We start from the raw sequence: 18,397 nt of genomic DNA, 5'->3' as shown, positions 1-18,397 counted from the left end.
TACCTACTTCTATAACATCAGATGAGAGTTTGTTTCAACGGTCAACAATCTGTTGGTTGATTAATGCAATAAAATTACACACATCCACCCTGCAACAATCCTTCCTCAATTTGAATTTAAGCCCCCCCTCCCCCAATGTGTGCATAGTCTAAACAAGAAGAATTTATCAGCATTGAACTTGGACTCAGTACATTCAAAGCCCTACACACCTCAATCAGATCTCCTCACAGCTGCCAAACATCACAGAAGTAGGTAGAGACAGTTTAAAATCACTCAAGTGAGGAAATCTCTCTCTCTCTCTCTCTCTCTCTCTCTCTCTCTCTCTCTCTCTCTCTCTCTCTCTCTCTCTCTCTCTTGATTAGTCTAGTCAAGGAATAAATTGTTCATTTCTATAATTTGTACATTTGAGAATTATCATGATCTATTGTCTTTGTAGGATAACATTGGCATTCCCTTATGTAATTTATCAGGTTCGTATTTTAAAAATTCCAGTTCACAATTAATTTAAAATGTAGCAATAAATGTTTAGGAATTTTTAATGTAATTAAAAAATTTTAATTTAATTTAGTTTAAGTCAAGGTAGCTTCAAAATTTACTTTAAAGAACCTTTCAACTTAGGCTGAAGTTTTTCAGGATAAATTGTGGTTATGATAAATTCAGAAGTTGTCAGTACCATTTTTTGATCTTTGCAAAGGAGAAGTGCTAGAAAATTTTTTTGAGATATAATTATTAAGTTGGGGGAACTTAAACAGAAGTGTATGTGCTACAAAAAGATATTCTGCCTTTATAACTGAAAGGTTTAAAGAGGCTTGAACAACAGACTTGTTCAAGTAATTGAACTACTAAATGGACAGTGTGATAGATAGTAATGGGGAAAGGAGATAGTTATGGGCTTGTACATAGGTTACCAAGGCATACAGTTGTTTTTGCGGTAAAATGTAATTCTTCGCAATGGTTAGCCCAGTTTTTCTATTGTTGTTTTCATTAGGAAAACCTAGATCATATATGCATACCATTTTATTACTGTGATTTGTATTTTTTAAATTTTGATTCCTTTCTTATGTTTCTCCTCTTGTTATACATGTTTTATGTGTTTTCCCTCTAGTTATTCTTCGTATTATGAGAATCTAAATGATCCATGAATTTATATTTTGCGCCTATGGTTAATGAAAAATCTATTTGTGCACTAATATCCATCTTATTTAATTGCAAGTCATTAGTTCTGATAGGGGCTGCAACATGTTTCAGTTATTAGTTTGAGTTAAAGATACTGCTATAGATAGTTGAGTGGGAGAAGACAGAGTGGTAATCAACGGGCACTGTTCTTTGTGGACTAATGTTATTAGTGCAGTCCTCCAGGTTCAGTGCCAGGGCCATTGTTTTCAATATTTATTAATGATATAGATGAAGGTATATCAGGCTTAATGTCTAAGTTCGCAGATGATACAAAGGTTTGGCAGGGTGGTTAATGACAGTAATCAAGGTACACTACTGCAACAAGTTCTAGAAAAATTGGTCCAATGGCCTGAGAAATGGCAGTTGAAGTTTTACTTGACAGTTGCAAGGTACTGCATATGAGGAGCAGCAACCCCAGATTAATGTACCAACCATGTGGTGAAAAAGACCTGGGAGCAATTGTGCAGTCAGATATGAAGTTCTCTGAGCAGTACAGACAGGCTGCCAGAACAGCTCATGGGATTTTGTCAATGATATACAAGAACTTTGCCAAAAGGGATAAGGAGGATGATTATTCCTTTGTATAAGGCCATGGTTAGACCACATCTTGAGTATTGTATACAGGTTTGGAGGCCTCACTCTAGGAAGGATGTAGATCTGCTGGAACAGGTGCAGAAGTGGGCAACAAGATTGGTAAAGGGAACAAAAGGGTACTCTTACCAAGAAAGGTTTCAGTTCTAAACTGCAGCATCTGGAGCCTAGGCAGGCACCTGCAATGTGATCTGATTGGGGTTTTTTAAGGCCTTGAATGAATTGAGTAAGCTCAATGTTCACAGCATTCTTCCTCTTGCTGAGACTACAGGCATGAGAGGGCATAAATTCAAATTGAAGGATGCCTTCATGCAGCAGGTAGTTGACTGTTGGAACAAACTTCCATCTGTTGTTGTGGCAGTGGGTAGTTTGAATAAATTCAAGGAAGAACTACACAAATTGTTTAGGGGAGGGACAGGTGAGGGTAGTTTTTTTCTTTGTCAATGTTCTATAAGCTTCCTTTCTTGCATTTTTTGCCACTACTAATACTATCCAAATTACTCAAACATTGTACGAGGAGTTTCTGAAAACTAAGGTAACACATTTTTCCTCTCAATTATATTTAATAATATGAAGTTGAAATTACACACCAAGAAATAAGTGAACATGCACTACTTCTATACAAAGTCTCCAGTTTCACTGATGCACTTGTCCCAATGATGGATCAGTTTATCAATACCAGTATTGAAGAAGTCCATGCCCACATGCAGTAACCAACATCGCACTGCCTGATAAACTTCATCTGTGGTAAAAAGCTTTCCTGAAAGATGTTTTTTTCAGAGGACTGAACAAATGGAAGTCTGAAGGCACTAAGTCTAGGCTGTAGGGAGGATGTGACAGATTTTCTCAACGATTACGGCACAACCACTCACGAGTGGTGTGGGCAGTGTGTGGAGTTGTGTTGTAGTGCAACAAAATCACGCCATTTGTCAGGAATCCTGGTCGTTTGCATTGAATGTTGGCTTTCAGTTTTTCCAAGGTTGCACTATAAAGCCGTGCATTGATTGTTCCTCCCTTCGGAAAGAAATCCACCAACAGAATGAATGCCTTGGCGATCCCAGAACACTGTGGCCATGACTTTTCGGACACTGAGAAGAGTTTTGAAGCTTTTGCGCACAGGAGAGTTTGGATGTTTCCAGGTCATGGAGTCTTGTTTGCTCTCCAGTGTAAAGTGATGAACCCATGTTTCGTCTACTGTGACTATGCAAGCAAGAAAATCCTCTCCTTCGTCGCTGTATCGCAACAGGTTCTCAAGACACATCCCCATGCATTTTGCTTTGTCCTCCTCTGACAATTGTCAGGGCACCCACAGCAGCAGCACACCTTTCAAGAGCCAAGGACATCATGAACAGTCGACTTACTCACGTTCACTATTTGTGCAATTTCACACAGTTTCACTCGCCTGTGTTCAAGAACGATTCTCTTAATGTGCAAAATGTTGTCTTCTGTCTTGCTCGATGAATGCCTACTCACCTGATGTCAATCTCCAATGTCAACACGGCCCACTTTAAATTCATTGCACCAAAAACACACCTGCTTCTTTGTCATCACCTTTTTGCCATAAACAGCAACCAGTTCATGGTGAATATCACTTGGTGAAGACCCATTTGCTTGAAAAAAGTGAATAAGTTCACGAACATCTGCTTTGGACCACACTCGCATGGTAGCCGCCATTTTGCAACTGAAATCTCATGCGAGGTGACAGTACCGCAACGCTGCACTGGTGGTCATTTTGAACGTTATTAAAGGGTCTATCTGTCCTCAGCATTTCATCTAATTCCCTTTCACTATTATTAAGAAAAAAAAAAAAAAAGAAGTGTTACCTTACTTTTCGGAAACCCCTCGTAATATCACTGTGGAATCTGAGTTACCAATTCTGTGGTTTAAGAGGTGAAAGAGTTTTAATTCTGCCAGACCCAGCAGCCAAGTGTCTTACAGATTCTGAAAAATCTTAAACTCTTGAGGGATGATTTAAAATATTTCATTTCATGCATTGCATTCAAAAAGTACAGTGTGAAAACTAAATAAATTATCGATAGTGTTTTGAATAAGATTTAAGATAACATCATAGAGGATCTAAACAATTTAAGAACCATTTTTAGTGGACAAAATATTAGCTGGGAAGGTAATGTAATGCATTCCTGTCAAATGTACTGCCATGCAATGCACTATGAATAATCAGATAATATACTATAATAAAATTCATATAATGAATTGTCAGAGCAGATGAAAAATGAGAAAAATATAAATGTGGTGAAAGAGGCCTATGCGCTCCGGATTCCTATTATTGAAATGAAAAATTATAATTCCTCAGAGCGGTTAATACTAGAATATACATATAGAGAACGGTTAGTATTCAAAAGAGCTTTCGGCTGAGTAGACAGCCTTCTTCAGTTAGACATATTGAATGGCAGTTAGAATGGAGATGTGCACTGCCAAGTTGGTGTGTGAGGCGCGTGGCTAATTGTTTGAGGTTGAAGTTAGTGGCTGTGACGTATGGTGGTGATGCGGCCAGCGTTTGTCTATGGACAGAATTATTGCTTCTGTGATGGGGTTAACTTGACAACCACTGTTCCTGTTCAAAGAGGTATCCGAGCATTTTATGTTTAACGATTCCAACCAGGTGCGCCGTAGGCAATGGTGGGACCTGTCCACAACCACAACATCGCGGTGTGGGTCAATGTCGTGGTGGGTTGTCCAGACATGCTCGGCAATAGCTAAGTGTTCCACATCTGCTAAACGGATCGCCCTTTTATGTTCTGAGAGACATTTCTCGAGCCGACGTCCAGTCTCTCCAAAGTAGCAGCTAGTGCAGTCACAGCAAGAGATGCGATAGACCAAACCGCTCTGCAGAAGGGTGGGGACAGGTGTTTTCACGTTGGAAATGAGAGAACGCAGTTTCTTGCCTGGGAGTTGGATGCACTTTATCCCATGTGATTTTAGGATTCTACCGATCTGTTGTGACAGGTTGGGGTAGTATGGGATAAATGCCCTCGTGGATGACTCGCCACTGTTGACGTTACTGTCAGTCGCTACGTTGTCGCGTGCCTGTAGGTCACACCTGTCAAGGATGTCGATGTGATAGCCACACCTCACAAGGTCCACTTTGACCCTGGTGATTTCTGTGTGTCTTTCACTTGCAGAGCTAGAATGTGTCCAGGCGCGAGTTAGCAAGGTTCGGGCAGTGGTGAGGAGGTGACCCCATGCGTGTGCTGACCGGAAGGTGGTAAATTGGCCAGCACACATAGGTTTACGATAAACTGTCGTCTTCAAGCAACTTCAACCTCAAACAATTAGCCACGCTCCTCACGCACCAACTTGGCAGTGCACATCTCCATTCTAACTGCCATTCAATATGTCTAACTGAAGAAGGCTGTCTACTCAGCCGAAAGCTCTTTTGAATACTAACCGTTCTCTATATGTATATTCTATTATTAACCGCTCTGAGGAATTATAATTTTTCATTTCAAAAATAAAATAATAAAATTTTATTTTATTATTTTAATTATAATATTATTTTAATTATAATATTAATTTATTATAATATAATAATAAACAAAAATAATATAAATGTATTTTTCCTATACATGTTTTTCCTATCTATCATCTTGAAATTGTGGAGTAAAAAATCTAGTATAATGATAGAGTTAAGAATCCCAAACAAAGGTTGGTTAAACTAGTTTCTAAATAATAATTTTATTTCCTTTAAAATATAAGATAATTTTTATGTGTTTTAATCTTACTTCTGGTAAAGTGGCAAAGTCTCCTCTTTCCATATCTTGGGTGGCAGCTTTATAGGTATCCATTAAGGCAACAAAGGTAGCTTTACATGCATGACAGAAGGCTAAAACTGGAAAAAGCTTATATTGCTGGGCTTGATAGTCTAAAATCTGCACTTCTTTTTCACTGAAAAAAAAAAAAAAAAAAAAACCACTTTAATGAACATAAACACATTCACAACAAAGTTAGATTAAAAATAATCAGTATTAAATATGGTTCATAGAAGTGAAAAGAAAAAAAAAGCAGTTGGTGTAAAATTGAGTATCTTGAGAATCACCTCCTGCAAGCCTTAAATAACTAGGAAATTTACAATTCAGATAACTGGTTCACTCCTTCTAATAATAAAACATTTACTATGGAACTGATTTTAAATGGGGAACACTTAGAGAAATGATACTATGCATGTGTATGCACACAAAAGATACATCACATAAAATATATATGCAAGTGTGGCAAGATTTGCAAAACAGGCAAGTGATTAGGAGTGAGAATAGAAGAGCATTCAAAATACACAGAAAATGGAACACAAAAAAGTTTAAACTAGCAGAACATGCAGAGGAATATAAAGTAAGGTTAAAACACAGTTTTAATACTTATGGGGGTGAGGGAGAGATTGGGAACAAAAAGAAATTAAAGTGACTTAAGAAAAAAATTTTGGGAGAAATACAAAATTTAAAGGTCAATATTTTTGGAAATAAAATATAACCTATACAAACCTATTCATACATTATTACATGCTGCACAGACTCCAAGAAGTAGTTTTCTGGCTCTAATGAAATTTTCATGATGAACAACGTATTCCTTGTAATGGCATTTAATAATCTTGCAAATGATTGGGGAACCAGTATAGGTTTTGGAACATCATACTTTTAGAATAAATTAGTTTTATTATGAAATACTCATGTACTTAATTTAAAGTCAGTTCTTAATGGAAATAACTCACAAAGATGTCTCATTTTGAAAGAGGGCGCTGACCCTCTTTAAAAATTACAGCTGTGAATTACAGGCTCCGAAAAAGTGGTAAGTGTTTGCCATTTTATTTACCTAATCATTATTTTATATTGTACTTTATAAGTAGCCTTATAGTTCTAGTTACGCTGGTTATTTTTATTTTAGATAAGAGTTTTTATAGATTACTTAATATACATAAAACCATTGTTTCATTCAAATCTTGCAGCCATTGTTTTTGTATAGAGAGTGGTAGGGAATTCAAATTTTTAATTGTGGTAACTAGGTAGCTCTAACGTAAATTTATATAGCATAATACGCATAACTGCATTTAGGATTCTATTAGATAGTGTAGTATTGTCAATTAATTAATTAAATTTATTGATCTTATTAATTTAAAATATCATGCCCAGACTAGAGCAGCAAAGCAACGGGGACATAGTGGGAGGAGCACTGTGACTCGGGGGAGAACTGAGAGGGGACGATTTTCCAATGCATCACAGCCAAAAAAAATGTGCAACTTGTGAAATGTTTGCTGAACTCTCTGGAACAGAACATGATCTAGCCAAGGAAGATGTCTTTGTGTGTGTGTGCCAGATGCAGAGTGTCTAGAAATTAGGCATCTCAACTCAGCGTTCTAATGGGCATCTACGGGAGCTTGAGGTGCAAGTTAGATACCCTCGAAGAAATTAATGAGGGGCCTGTCAAGCTGTCAGCAAAAAACAAATCAACGACAGAGCTCACTACTATGCATCAGGCAACACAGCAGCAATATCCAAGGCAGAATGTGCTGGTCCCAAATAGTTATTGTTGGTAACTCTATTCTCAGGAAGATGGGTAATATATTGTGTAAAAAGGATAGATGGAATAGGACCAGGGTATTTCTGCCAGGAGCAAAAGTTGATGACGTTGTGAAGCATATATCATCTTAAGGGCACAAAGGGTGATATTGTTGTACACACTGGCACCAATGACATTAAGAGTAGGAGATCTACAGATTTACTTAACAAGTACAGGTCAATGTTGCAAAAAAGTTGTGAGTTAGGGTTAAATTTGAAAGTGTCTGCAATCCTGCCAGACACAATAGGAGGGAGTACATGATGAGAACCTTGTCAATCAATGAAGCAGTTGTGGCTGAGTGGTTAAGGCGATGGACTTGAAATACAATGGGATGTTCCTGCATAGGTTCGAATCCTGCCAGCTGCGGATTATCATTATTTTAACTCCAGGGGCTCACATCTGGTGAGTATGGGCTTGGCACACCCAAGGTCCTGAGCTGGATATCATCATTCTTTTCTTCCTTGGTGATATCGTTCTACTTATGACTCTCTCTCTCTCTCTCTCTCTCTCTCTCTCTCTCTCTCTCTCTCTCTCTCTCTCTCTCTCTCTCTCTCTGTGTGTGTGTGTGTAACCCAGGAATTTTTTTTTTTTTTTGGTTGGTGCAGCATAAGCATCAGGCTTCCTTGTACCATGTAGCTAATAATAATAATAAAAAATAATAATTCAGCCCTGGAGGGAATGCGCAAGGCTCAAGGGGGTAGAATTTTTTTCAGCATGGTCTGTGCTTGTTAACAGGAGACTACTTCTACAGGGATGGGATACACTTAGATAAAAGGGTGCAAGAATATTTGCTGATGCTATCGAGGCAGTGTTAGGTGGGTCAGAAAACTGATAGCTTGGGGGGGGGATTCACACACTAAAAGGTTAAAAGTAGCCGCAGGCAGAGGTGAAGGTGATTCTTGCCCTACTTCTATTAGAATAAGCAGCGGCCTGGAGTGAGGGGTGCTGGGAATTTCAGGGATTGATGGTTTGGTTTGGTTTTTTTTTTTTTTTTTAGGAGCACTAGCAACTAAGGCCATATTGCTCCGGGATATGCGGTGGTCATTCCCTGAATGACCTTTCCGCATCCTCCGTATTTGGTGGTGACGGGCTCGAACCCCGGTCTAATCAAGAAGCGTGTGCTACGCACTGCTGCTCCTTCCCACCTGGCTACGGAGGCGCCAGGGATTGATGGAAGTCATCATGAAACAAGTGGTATATGGGTAACCAAGAGTAAGAATAAGTGCATGTATACTTGCACATATACCAATGCTAGAAGTACAGTAAATAAATTTGATGAATTTGAAGTGTTGGTCAAGACATCAAAGGCGGATTTTTTGGGATATCAAAGATGTGGTGTCACACAGATATTACGAACGCAGAATTGGAATTTGGGGAGTACAATGTGTACAGAAAGGACAGACAGGATAGGAAGGGAGGAGGGGTTATGCTGTTAATTAAGAAAAGCCATAAAATCAAAAGAAGTGCAGTCAGTTGATATAGATGGACAGTACACTGTTGAGTCAGTTTGGTGTGACATAAGCACTGCGAAAGCAAAAATAACAGTGGGAGTGTGTTATAGGCCTAATGACTCGAATGAATACAATGAACAATTGTACAGAGAAATAGAGTGGGCTAGTAAATCAGAATGTCTTATAATGGGAAATTTTAACTTCCCAAATATTGAATGGAACTTGTAGTTCGGTTGCTCGCAGCCTTATAAGACTTTTGTGGATTTATTGGATGATCGTTTTCTGCAGCAAAATGTTTGAGAGGCAACCAGAGAGGGTAATACACTTGATATGGTTATCAGCAGTGATCATTTGTGTATTAAGAATTTGCAGATAAAGGAACCACTAGGTGGCAGTGTCACAGTGCACTGATGTGGGATTTACTTAAAGATATAAATATCATCAGGGGTAAAGGAAAGGGTTTTTGCTTTTGTAAAGGTCATTACAGTTGTCTCAGACAGTTTTTAAATTCTGTACAGTGGGATCAACTGATGATGTTACCAACAAACAAAGGAGGTTAGGCAGGCGAAGGCAGATTACGAGAAATCTTTGGCAAGGGATGCAAAGAAAAACAGCAAAGAGTTCTTTACTTATGTAAATTCCAGAAGGAAGGGGTTGAATCAGATTGGTCCACTTGATATCGATGGGTCAACTGTTGATGATCCTCCTCAGGTAGCTAACAAACTAAATAAATATTTTGCATCAACATTCACACATGAGGAGTTATTCAGCGAGGGGTATGCCAGAGGTGTATTCAACTCTGGCAGTAAACTAGAGAATCTTGTAATAACTTAGAGTAATGTGGAGGAAAAATTGTTGAAGATAAACACAAGAAAGGCACCTGGGGTGAATGGGATCTATCCAGTTATATTAAAGGAGGCAGCAAAGGAAGTAAGCAAACCCTTAGCCATAATTATGAGAGCTTCTTTGGACTCAGGGGAGGTTCCCATAGACTGGAGATGTGCAAACATGACCCCAATTCACAAAGGAGGATCAAAGGCCGACACAATTAATTATAGACCTATGAGTTTAACTTCTGTTCCAGGAAAATTGATGGAGGCACTGGTTAAAGAAGCACTGCAGGATCATCTAGACAAGACTTCAGTTATAGCTCGGACACAGCATGGTTTTGTTAAGGGGAAGTCTTGCCTGACCAATTTTATTGGATACTATGATGCAGTCACAATAGAACTGGATGCAGGGAATAACTTTGATATTATATACTTGGATCTTAGAAAGGCTTTTGATAGATTCTGTTGCATATGGAAGACTGCTGCACAAATTGGAGCAGTGTGGCATTGGAGGCAAATTGCTGCTATGGATAAAGGGGTGGTTGAGGGGGAGAAGACAGAAAGTGGTAATCAATGGACACTGCTCGTCGTGGACTAATATTATTAGTGGAGTCCCTCAGGGTTCAGTGTTGGGTCCATTATTGTTTTCTGTATTTATAAATGATATTGATGATGGTATATCAAGCTTAATATCCAAGTTTGCAGATGATACAAAGGTTGGCAGGGTTGTCAAGGACACTACTGACACTACACTGCTGCAACAGGATCTGGAAAGGTTGAGCAGATGGGCTGAGAGGTGGCAAATGAAGTTTAACCTTGACAAATGTAAAGTACTACATATGGGAAACAGCAACCCCAGAGCAACGTATCAACTCTGTGGTACTACACTGACAGTGGTAGAGAATGAAAAGGACCTGGGGGTAATTGTGCAGGCTGATATGAAGTTCTCTGAGAGTGCAGACGGGCTGCAAGAGTAGCTCATGGTGTCTTGCCTATGATATACAGGAATTTTTCTAGCAGGGATAAGGAGGTGATTATTCCCTTGTATAAGGCAATGGTCAAGCCACACCTTGAGTACTGTATACAGGTCTGGAAGCCTCATTTCAAGAAGGATGTAGAGCTGCTGGAACGAGTACAGAGAAGGGCAACAAGATTAGTGAATAGAACAAAGGGATACTCTTAAGAAGAAAGGCTTAAGTTTTGCAAATTACAGTGTCTGGAGACTAGGCACCAGAGAGGTGATCTGATAGAAGTGTATAAAGCCTTGAATGGTTTGAGCATGCTCAATGCTGATGGGATCCTTCCTCTTGCTCAGAATAATCACATGAGAGGGCATAAATTCAAATTGAGGAAAGACAGATGTAGGATAGATGTGCGGAAATTTGCCTTTAGCCAGCGGGTACTTGGTTGGTGGAACAGACTTCCATCCTTTGTTGTGGAAGTTGATAGCCTAAATAAATTTAAGGCTCAGCTGGACAGGTATTTCGAACGAACGGAGGGGTGAAGTGGAAGTGGGTTTTTTTTTTTTTTTTTTGGCTGATGCTGCATAAGTTTGCTTTCTTGCATCACATGCCTCTACTAATGATAATATGCCTCTACTAACGCTAAAACAAATGCAGTACAGTAGGAGCAATGCTATTTTGATAAGCAATCTGATAGAAGGAAAAAATATGCATGCAATCAGTCAACAGAATCAACGTAGTTACAGATTTCGTTCAACAGTCCTGCAGTAGTATCGTCTTAAAACTTATAGTTGAAGATGCATAAATTAGTAGGTTACTGCAAGAATAAAACATTTCTCCTCCACATCCCTTGCATGCAATCCTTCATCCAAATAAACATTTTATGCAGACATTGCTACCTTAGATAGATGCATGTTATTAGAATAGATGTAAATTTATATTTTCAATAACTAATTGCATTTTTTATTAAAAAAAATTAGTTGTCATCCTCTAATTAGACACAATATAAGTAACAAGATTAAACTGTAAACTGAAAATAAAAAACAGAACAGGGTTGTTTTATTTAAGCCTTCATTTAATTCTCAAAAATGAACAAATGTCAACCTATATTGCAATTTATTTTTAGTAGGAATTCAATAAACAAAGTCATCCAAACCAGTTGGTGGGGAGCTCATACAAATGGTCATTAATGTAACCCCATCAAAAAGAACTGCAATAGCATGAGATCCAGTGAATGAGTTGACCACAGAAATGTAAGTTAATGGGAGTGTGCACAATAACAACACATCAGCACTGGTCACTGCTTCTTGTGTTAATCCATCTGTACAAAATTTTTGTTTAATCTTGCTTGCTGATTGTCAGTAGCCTATTCCCAATGGAAGTACAGGAAATTTCACTCAACTGAGTATGCATTGTTCATACCTCTGGCCTTTATGAAATTATTAGAACTGCTGCCATAGAAATTGCAAATTCACAGTGACATAAAGAAAACTTGTAATGAAGTTTTAAACATAGATATTTAAATTTAAATTTCAAAGATTGATGTAAAACATGAAATATGGAAAGTCTCAAACTGCATTCAAACAAGAATACTATGCAGAAATGCTAGCAAAAAAAAAATATTAATACTATTTATTTTATTGTCTCAAAGCAACAATAAAATAACTGTTCCTTTGTTTGGTATTTGTGGGTAAACATCTGTAAAGTGCTAATAAATAAATAGAAATAGTCAGTTAGTCCATGTTTCTATTAGTCAATGTTCAGCCTTTAAAGCATAATTTAAAGTTTCTCAATTTATTCTAATATATTTAAAAATTAGCCCTTCATAACCTTTCAATTCATTACATAAATTATGATATTCATAAAAATTTGAATACTACAATATACAAGGTATACACTAATTCTTTATTTTTTCGAAATCTTGAAAAAAATTTTGGGCAAAAATTAATCAGTATGACAACAAAGAAATAAAGTGTTGGAATATGTGAAATGAACTTTCATTACTTTATTTTTCAGATTTATACTTACTCTCTTTCTTATTTAAAAAAATATCATTGCATTTTATTATTATTATCTTTGTTTTTTTAAATGTCTTGAATTTTTTTTTTTTTTTTTAAGTTTATTTCTGTTTTGCTTTCTACAACAAATTTCCACCCACATGGTGCAAAAATATGCATTATATTTTACCACATGGCCTAAAAAGACAGTAATTGCTAACACTCACCAGTTTCATATTTCCTATCTCCTGATTAAGCTAGATTTTTTCATAAGCAGTTAACATAAAATTTAAATTAAGGAATCAATGGTTATGATCAATAATTAACTTGTTGACAGAAAAAAGAGATTCCTCTCCCCGTCCCCTCCCCTACCAAGTCACAGGTGAAGAATCATGTCTGGATGGAAATGTAGATTTTTCTGCTCACCTAATCTCAGCAAAAAAATATTATCAGATGAAACTACAGATATATATATATGATTTATTATGAAACAATAATAGAAAAGTAAGAAAAGTGTATCAGAATAATGCCATCAAATTATTGATTTAATATTACTTCAGTCTGTAAAATAATTATGAAGATTATCTTAGCCTTTAATAATTCCTTTTGCCTAATGGCTCACATTGTACTCTTATACTTTAATTCTATATCATCATGCTAAAATCTTATCATACATCTGCTCTTTTGGCCTTAAGGCTCACTTTGAAAACAAACTTCTATAGTACTTATATGCTCTTACTGTTGTAAGAGCATATGTTGTATGATCAAATTAATCCAAAAATAGAGAGATAGAAATTAATAAAATATATATTAAAAATAAATAAGAAAAAATAGTAGGAGAGCTAACATCAGTGGCAGCAGAAAAGCACAATCCACTACATGTTGCTTATAATAAGCTAAATTAAAATAGGATATTTGCCAGTAGCATGGCAAACCAGTAGAGTAAAAAAGAACTTATCCAAATAAAATAACTTAACAATAACAGAAAAATATATATGGGGGGGGTAAAGAAGAAGAGGGTAATGTTGAAGCAACGTTGCTAAAATAATTTAGAAAATTAAGCCAATTGAAAGAAATTTAGCGGCACCCCCTCGATGGCACTCGTTCTGAATTATGTGAAATCTCAGTAAGGTGGAAACGTAGACTAACAACATTACATGACCAAATACATTGAAAAGAATAATTAATAAAATTAAATAAAATAAAATAGAATAAAATAGAATTTATTTTATATTATTTCATTTTATTAATTATTATTTTCAATTTATTTGGTCATGTAATGTTGTTAGTCTATGTTTCCACCTTAGAGAGATTTCATATAATTCGGAATGGGTGCCATCGAGGGGGCGCCGTTAAATTTCTTTCAATTGGCTTAATTTTCTAAATTATTTTAGGAACGTTGCTTCAACACTACCCTCTTCTTCTTTACCCCCCCCCATATATATTTTTCTGTTATTGTTATGTTATTTTATTTGGTTAAGTTCTTTTTCACTCTACTGATTTGCCATGCTACTGGCAAATATCCTATTTTAATTTAGCTTATTATAAGCAACATGTAGTGGATTGTGCTTTTCTGCTGCCACTGATGTTAGCTTTCCTACTATTTTTTCTTATTTATTTTTAACATATAAATTTTATTATTTTCTATCTCTTTATTTTTGGATTAATTTGATCATATTTATATGGGGGTAGCGTGACAATATGCTAACGCTGCATTCGTACCGCCATCTATAGCCTAATTTGATTCTATATATTTTCAGTTCAACTATTGTTTTGTCAGTGGTGTGGTTTGGCCGTGCGAGCACTAGACTTTCTGTTTTATTATTTTTTGTTGCATAAGGACCACCGCTATGCAAATCTATTGCATCGGTGGTCTGATCTTTAGTACCATTCCATCGTTGCATGGATTTGTTTAGCGTTCAAAATGCAGTGATTCCCTGACTATTATTGGCCTCGTGATCCTCTGTTGAGATGGGGCATAATGGTCAGTCTATTTTATTTTATTTCATTTTATTAATTATGATTTTCAATTTATTTGGTCATGTAAGGTTTGTTAGTCTACGTTTCCACCTTAATAAGATTTCACATAATTCGGAATGGGTGCCATCGAGGGGGCGCGGCTAAATTTCTTTCAACTGGCTTAATTTTCTAAATTATTTTAGGAACGTTGCTTCAACACTACCCTCTTCTTCTTTACCACCCCCGTATACATTTTTCTGTTATTTGATTTGGTTAAGTTCTTTTTCATAAATAAATTTAAAATCACTATATATATATATATATATATATAAATATATATATATATATATATAAATATATATATATATATATATATTTTTTTTTTTTTTTTTCCCTGCTATATAATTTTGATCTAAATAATCGACCGACTTCATTATGACTTCACCTTGGGGCTACATTTCCCTGATATCAAAGAAGATTTATATCTTCTGAAGCCTCTGTGGTGTTGCTGTTATTTGGTTTTTATGAGCATTAGCAACTAAGGCCATATTGCTCCGGGGATATGCAGTGGTCATTCCCTGATCTTTCCACATCCTCCGTATTTGGTGGTCACTGGCTCGAACCTCGGTCTAATGAAGAAGTGTGTGCTACGCACTGCTGCTCCTGCCCACCTGGCTATGGAGGTGCCTGGAACCAGTAGCACAGCTGCACCCATGAAAAACATTTGTTGTTTACATAATGTCAGACTATAGGCAAGACAACCAGCTCAAAGTTTACTATTACTGCCACACCACAGGAACCACTGCCAAGAATGGTCAGCACTCAAAGTTAAGGAGGAAAGAATGGCAATATGTGCTGTTCACTGATGAGTCTTGGTTCTGTTTAGAATGTTACAATAAACAAACAACAATTTGGAGCCATCCAAGCCAATGACATGGGAACACGTACCATCAAATGTCATAGTGGGCCAGATCACTGGTGTAATGAAATGGGACAGTATCACGTATGGCAGGCAAACACCCCTAGTCCATATTCTGGGCTCTAACAGTCCATCAGTATGTCAATTTGACTGTTCCACCCATCACATCACATCTGGCACAATACTGCACCAAGAGATATGGACTACCATATCCCAAGAAATTACTGACCATCTTATTAAATTTTTCACTCGAGCTTAGGCTTTTATGGTACTCACCACTGTGAGTACCGAAACCAGCGGTAAAATAAGTCCTTGCTAAAATTAATATAATGTCAATAAAAGCATAAGCTCTAGCTAAAAATTTAATGACAAAACCACAAATCTATAAGTCCTTGCTAAAATTAATATACTGACCATCTTATTTATGATATGCCTTGTCATCTAGTTGTACATATCATAATATGCACACACTCATTACCAAATAAAATGTGTATTGTTTTCATTGTAATCATGTGCATATTTCAGGCAGCCCATTATCTCATGCATTGGTGTTAAAATTTCAATGTTGATTAGCAATATATGCTAACAACTGAAAAAATAAATAAATAAAAAATATACACACTTTCTATAAATAGTAATACCCTGGTAAAATCTGTGACTGCCTACGGACAGCACTGTAACGAATGGCTATAGTACATGCTCGTGCTACATTGAAGGCCACCATATCTAGGATAAGGACTCGAACAAAAACCATAGTGCCATAATTCAGCTTGTCACTCTTAGGTTTGATATAATCCCCTTCTTTAGTAACCTGTATAATATAAATTAAAAATTAAGAAAATGTAAACAAATTTATTTCCATATTAGCTTAGTATGGCTAAAATCAGTGCCAAAATAATATAAAAAGGTATTTACAGGAACTCCCCTACTTACATAATACTTGACTTTACGTAACTTACATACATAATACTCATTTACTTACATAATACTCGGAAATTCGACTTTACGTAAGTTTTTGCCAGCTGGTGCAAAAATCGTGGAAACGTATTTTGCATCCCGTAGGAATAAATGGAGGTCTCGTGAAAATATCGTAATGCAAACCAATAACACTTTTTTTTTTTTTTTGTGATTCATTCCAAGTCCTTCCTTGGAAGTTGAAAATTTAGCTATATTACTAAGATATTTATCTCTCTAAAAGGTCATATTTATAATGGAAATTGAACTGCACTTTCATCGTTATCATATGTTCCCGTTATAAGAATCAATTTTGAATGCCTTTGTGATATTTTTCTAAAGCATGTTTCTGGAGGTCAGGACCAAAAAATAATTTGCACTTTCTGGTTTATTGGGCTTTTCTGTTAGTGCATCTAATTATAAATGGGTAGTAAACTCGATCTTATTGCATTTGCGATAATACCAATAACTGCAATTGTGTGGGTTTTTACGCTATTATGGTGAAATGTGTTGCCCTTCACTGAAATCTTCAATCATATAAACAAATTTTCAGAAACATCTCTTCATTCCTATTTATGTATTACAATGATGAAGGGAAAGTGATCAACGAAAAGTGCAAGTGGTGGCAGTGCCAGGAAATGAAACAAAACTGATTTAGAAATTAAGATGAAAATGATTAAGAAGTACGAAGTAGGACAAAGTTTGTCATCTATTGCAAGGGAATTAGGTCTCGCTGCTTCAATCGTGAATACAATTTTAAAGGACAGTACGTGTATAAAAGAACGTGTCAAAGGATCAACACACTTAAGATCAACAGTGATCACAAAACAGCATTCAGGAGCTATATATCGAAGATGGAACAGTTGTTAATAATATGGATGGAAAATCAGATTCAGAAGCGAGTGCCCCTGAGTCTAATGACCATTCAAGCAAAAGAAACAAGTATTTATAAAGATATTAAGGATAAGTACGGCAAATCCCAACCCAAGTTTGTGGCAAGGAAAGGGTGGTTTAATAGTTTCAAGCATTACACTGGTTTCGACAACATTAAAGTATGCTGTGGAGTCACCAGTGCCGATTCTGCAGCCGCAGAGAAATTTTGTGATGTGTTGGAAGAAATTATTGATGAAAGGGACTATTCAATGCAGCAAATTTTTAACATTGATGAGACTGCTCTGTATTTGAAAAAAATGCCGGTTTGAACATACATTGCCAAAGAGGAAAATACAATTCCAGGTTACAAGGCGTCAAAAGATAGGGCCAGGCTCTTGCTTGGAGGTATTGCAGCAGGAAATTACAGATTAAAACCACTACTTTTGTACCAGTCTGGAAATCCTCGTGCATTTAAGGGCATCAATAAAGCCACTCTACCCATGCATGTCCGACCGAACCAGAGAGCATGGATAACAATATCTCTTTGAGGATTGGTTTAAATGCTGCTTCATTCCCAAGGGTGAAAAATATTGTAAAGACAATGACGTTCCTTTCAAGAATTTGCTTCTATTAGATAATGCTCCTGGACATCCTATGCATCTAGATGATTTCAATTCGAACGTGAGTGTCACATTTCTACCGCAAAACACGACTTCACTCATCCAACCTGTGGATCAGTTATGTTATTTTTAATTTAAAAGCATACTATTTACACACAACATTTGCTCAGGCATTGTCTGCAGTAGACTATGAGAAAAATTTTACATTAAGCAACTTTTGGAAATCGTATAATATTTACCATGCCATCTTAAACATTAACAAGGCCTGGGCGGAAATTACTAAAAGTTGTTTAAATGGTGCATGGAAGAAAATATGCCCAAGGCACGTAAAAGGCTATGAATCATATGAAGAGGTTACAGATAAGGTTGTAAAGGTTGCAGAGCTACTTCAGTTGGAGGTTGATGCCAAAGACGAGGAGTTAGAGGAGGAAGAGAAGGAATTATCCAACGAAGAACTTATTGACAAGCAAGCAGCGATAGTGAAAGAAGAAAATGCT

At 36.6% G+C, this 18,397-nt stretch overlaps 1 protein-coding gene across 1 annotated transcript in view; it reads right to left on the bottom strand.

Moving 5' to 3' along the window:
- Nucleotides 1-18,397, bottom strand: part of ACOX1 (acyl-CoA oxidase 1) — a 175,493-nt gene that overhangs the window by 83,020 nt on the left and 74,076 nt on the right. The window contains exons 7-8 of the mRNA XM_090386493.1: nucleotides 16,095-16,264; nucleotides 5,511-5,673 (exon numbers count right to left, since the gene is read on the bottom strand). Of these exons, the coding sequence (XP_090242619.1) occupies nucleotides 5,511-5,673; nucleotides 16,095-16,264 (333 nt within the window). The remainder of the gene's footprint in view (nucleotides 1-5,510; nucleotides 5,674-16,094; nucleotides 16,265-18,397) is intronic.

Source organism: Mastigoproctus giganteus, chromosome 12, assembly GCF_048544385.1.
Source record: "Mastigoproctus giganteus isolate SK-2022 chromosome 12, ASM4854438v1, whole genome shotgun sequence".
NCBI classification, from domain to species: domain Eukaryota; kingdom Metazoa; phylum Arthropoda; class Arachnida; order Uropygi; family Thelyphonidae; genus Mastigoproctus; species Mastigoproctus giganteus.
Note: the sequence above shows the minus strand (reverse complement) of the source record. Positions and strands in the feature narration are given on the sequence as shown.